Raw genomic sequence first — 4162 nt, 5'->3', positions numbered from 1 at the left:
ACAACAGATACTTGCCTTTGATCAGTGCCCCTCACACCAGAATGACCTCCTAATGCTGAAACATGTAAGGCAGTTAACAGCATCTAACGTACCTATATGTATTTCACTGATAGAGCACTGATGTTCATTGCACAAATACCCAAACAAAGGGAATGCCGTGAAAATTTCATTGACAGAGAAAAAACACAAGTAGAAAAGGAATGCTAATAAAACTAGGGTGGCAATTCGTGTCCGTGGGTCGTGTTCGTGTCGTCACTAAAATATTGTGACATGAAATCAACCCACCAATACAAACTTGACATAAAATATCCTCGATTTTTCATAATATTATTGACAAATTGCAATAATCCGTCAACAAAATATCATCAAATCAAATTAAAAAAACATGGTCTAGTCAATAAAATATCGTCAATTTAAAATCTTAATAGTGAAGAGCATGAAAATAATAATCTTGTAATTATTCGTATCTAAATGGATCACATACAAATTGTGTCAATATTAACCCATTAATTTAAACGGGTTATACGGACAAATTTCGTATCTGGCCGGCTGAACACGAACACGAGAAAATTATCAATCGTGCTCACATGTTGATACGAGATTGATCTGGACCGACGAACCTCAATCGAAACTCCGCAACTCGGCGTCCCGTTCGAGGTACATTATAATCTCGCGCTACAGACTGTCGATCCTAAGTAGAGCTTGTCAGATCGAGGCATAGTAACTCATTTGGCTTTTAGTGTGCAGGGTGCCAACCAAAAAGTGTGAATGATACATGCCTTTTTCCTGTGAACCTGAAATGGACCACCACCACTCCTGGTTTTTCCTCCTTAACTTCGCGGGGAAGTTCTCTCCTTGTCCTTTCCCTTCTGAATTTCCTTCGTTACCCCCTGCTTCTATTAAAGCCAGAGACATCCAACATTCCATCGCCTTGAAGTAGAAGAGACAACAACGTTCGACACAAGTACTCGGTTAGAGTGTCGGCCAAGACGAAGCATACGTGTTGTTTGCGAAAGTTGATCTTGCAGAATCAGCAGCCCAATAAAAAGAAAGAAATGGATGCCCAAAACGATGTTAACCGGGGAGAATTCACGTGGAAAATTAGCTACTTCAGTGAGCAGGATGCGAACAAGCTTTACTCTGAAGCATTCACAGTGTCTGGTTGTAAATGGTACTTCAAAATTGTTTACTTCTGTTCTCCAAGTTTTGCGGTTGTTTCTTGATGATCGCATGATCATCGTGTTGCCAAGTGATTCTTGTGTCTGTCCGATCCTTTTTGAGCAGGAGGATTCTGGTATTCCCCAAGGGGAATAACACGGACCATCTGTCGCTGTACCTCGATGTCCCCGATTCTGCGATGTTGCCCAACGGGTGGACCAGAAAAGCCAAGTTCAGCTTGAGTGTGATCGATCAAATCAATAATGGTCGCTCTATTAGAAAGGGTTTGTTCTTGAATTGGATTGATTTTTATTGGAATCTCTTCTTTTTAATGTAAGTGTATGATGGGTTTCTCTCTGATCGGTTGTGGATCTTGATTTCGAGAGATCGGTGTCTTGAAGAAGAAGAAGAACGGTCTAGATGAGCAAAGAGTAGGTCAAAAGAAGTAGAAAGAGAGATGTTGAGCTAAGGGAGAGAATATGGTTACTGTATTTTCCATTCGTTAGACCTCTCAAAGGCGGGTGAGCTTCTAACATGCCCACGCAACAATCCCGAGGTTACTGATTAAGGAATTTAACTAAGTTGAGTTTGTTAGCAACTGGTCCAGTGGATGGAGGAGTTGGGCCTCGACTGCACACCTATACGATCTAAATGTTGATCCAGATAAAGGAGAGGAGTGGCAGTTTAAGTTTGAGATAGTTACGTCTGGTGGTGTCAAAATGTTGTGCATTATCAGTTTATTGACTTATGGATGAATTTCGTGACTTAAGCCAATCATATGGAGGTGTTTGCTTCTTCTGTTGCTAATACTTCGCTTGATGCACAATACAACATTCTAGTTCTTGATGGTCTCCAATGTTTCCTCCACATTTATGCTCTGGTGTTTTAGTAAAGGAGTTTTTGAATTCGCCACCCTGTCTCCTGATTCTGCAGGGACGCAACATGTTTTCACTGCAACACAGATTGACCGGGGTTATCCGAGTTTCATTCCATTGACTGATCTTCATAATCGTACTGGGGGATACCTAGTAAACGATACTTTGGTGATTAAAGCCGAAGTTTGCATCTTAAGAGTTACTCCTCCGGTAAATATTCAGCCAGCTAGACCAACCGATGGCTTTGACTTCTATTTTACTGGTCTGGAGGAACTCATCAATGCTGCTGAGACTAATGGTGTTAATGTAGGATCAAGTTGGGGCCACCAAAAGGGTGCTTTGACGGCTAAAATTCCTAGCTTAGAAGAAGTTAGGAAGGCTAAGCAGTCTTTGAAGGAATGCCTTTCGGATCTCTTTAAATTGAATATGAAAGAGAGGCTATGGGATGCACTATCAACTTTAAGCTCAGCCAGAACTGGATTATCGTCGGAGCAACACATAGCAATTGAGAAATTTCGGGAAAATTTCAATGATTTCACTTCCGACTTCTTAACATTTGAGCAGGACAACGCTGAGTTTGAGCTGGAAAAGTTGCAAAGGGATCAATGGTTCTCTGCTATGACGAAGTGCCATGAGGCTCACATCTTTTGTAAGAAGTTGATGGGTGACCTCGTCAAGGAAGAGGAAGAACTCAAGAGAAAATTGGAGGGAGTGAAGTCCAGGAGCGACAAGCTCCTCTCAGACTGGGAGATCGTGCGGGTCAAGTCCGAAGAGGCGAAGTTGGGCTATGAAGATAAGCAGAAGAAAGTAGCTGAGGCTGAGGAAAAGAAGAGAATAGCCGAGGAAAGAATGTCTAGATCAACTACTGCTTGGTCAAATTTGAAGACTCAATTCTGTTAAAACACTAAGGTTTGAAATAGGCCATGAGGCAATTGTTCACTTAAGTATGAAAACTGTGTGTTAGCTTGACTGCTTTTGGTCAATTTTCGCAAGAACGATTGCAAGGGGCTTATGTGGTAGATCCTACATTGTGTTAGTTTAGTCAGCATGTGGGTGAAATCTATACATACTTATGTATGTCTAAATAGTCTGTTTTTGATGTCTTCATATGAATAGCATGGTCGTCGTGCTTTTTGCTCTCGGAGCTTGAAAATTCTTACGATTCTGATGCGCTTTCCTGACTATTGTTCTGTCAATGTGTGATCATCGAGTTGTTCCTTCATGTAAAACCTTCTTGATATGACTCTGTATTGGGTGCCTGGCTCTGGTGCTAAGGGTGTCCCTGTATCCACACTCTGGGAAATTTGTATGAGGAGAGTTTGCCCTGTCCTAAGTAAGGGATTTGTCTCCTTGCAATAGAGTTAGGGATTGAAAAAACAAGAAAACTCTCTAATAATCAGGAGTATCATTACAAGAAGAGAGCCACAAACAAGTGGCTCTAGTGTTGGGGAGGTTATCGGTGACTACAGAAGAAAAGCAATTGATGCTTTCAAGCCAGCAAGACCCTCGTTTTGGTTGTGCGAACTAGAACACAATGTTGTGTCCGAGTCTTCAAGCCAGCAAGACCCTCGTCCCCTCCAACTCGATCAATATCAACCACATTCAATTTCTTCTGGAAGCAGATGATTTGGCGTAGTTAGCACCTAGCAAGACCCTCGGCCCAGTCTTAGATGAAATTCTTTTGACTAAACAGATACAAGTGTTAGCTATATCTAAGTCTTGCTAATAAAAAATATACATAAATTTTCACCACCAACTGTTGAGTAGCGAACTTTGGAGTTTAGAACTACATAATCAAATGCAATCCAGTTCTCTTATCTACAACAGAATCTTATTCTATGGGGCCTTTTATCCCAGAGTTTTTGTCCAAAGTAAACTTTTGGTAATTGCTGGATGTAAACTCGAGTCATACATTCATACCCAATGTAAAATCATAATACACATAACATTGTCATTTGACAAGCGCCGTAAAATCATAGTACACATAGCATGGAAGAACTTTCCTTAACAGCCATGGCTCGGCTCTCTCTAAGAGATCAAATCCTTTATTTCATATTAAGAGGATTTAAAAGCAGGAAATAAGACTTCATAAACAATAAATAATCTATATTTAAGGTCAAATATCTTCG

At 40.8% G+C, this 4162-nt stretch overlaps 1 protein-coding gene across 1 annotated transcript; it reads left to right on the top strand.

Annotated features, from left to right (window-relative positions):
- The first annotated feature begins 864 nt into the window (after window positions 1–864).
- On the top strand, window positions 865–3186 carry LOC115678554 (MATH domain and coiled-coil domain-containing protein At2g01790-like). The gene is made up of 3 exons (XM_030601948.2): window positions 865–1171; window positions 1285–1442; window positions 2092–3186. Exons 1-3 carry the CDS (start codon window positions 1056–1058, stop codon window positions 2931–2933), a joined length of 1116 nt encoding a protein of 371 aa, XP_030457808.1. The 5' UTR covers window positions 865–1055; the 3' UTR covers window positions 2934–3186.
- Window positions 3187–4162: the final 976 nt, after the last annotated feature.

The sequence above is a fragment of the Syzygium oleosum genome, unplaced genomic scaffold (genome assembly GCF_021117445.2).
Source record: "Syzygium oleosum isolate NSW1041296 unplaced genomic scaffold, Sole_v2.1 Sole_v2.10, whole genome shotgun sequence".
Classification (NCBI taxonomy): domain Eukaryota; kingdom Viridiplantae; phylum Streptophyta; class Magnoliopsida; order Myrtales; family Myrtaceae; genus Syzygium; species Syzygium oleosum.
This window is presented reverse-complemented; position numbering and strand designations above follow the sequence as displayed.

Excerpts from the sequence above, each read along its gene's own strand:
- LOC115678554 (XM_030601948.2), top strand. The coding sequence starts at position 1,056 with ATGGATGCCCAAAACGATGTTAACCGGGGAGAATTCACGTGGAAAATT. Across the intron at positions 1,172-1,284 it reads ACAGTGTCTGGTTGTAAATG|GAGGATTCTGGTATTCCCCA; the intron begins GTACTTCAAAAT and ends CTTTTTGAGCAG. Across the intron at positions 1,443-2,091 it reads TGGTCGCTCTATTAGAAAGG|GGACGCAACATGTTTTCACT; the intron begins GTTTGTTCTTGA and ends CTGATTCTGCAG.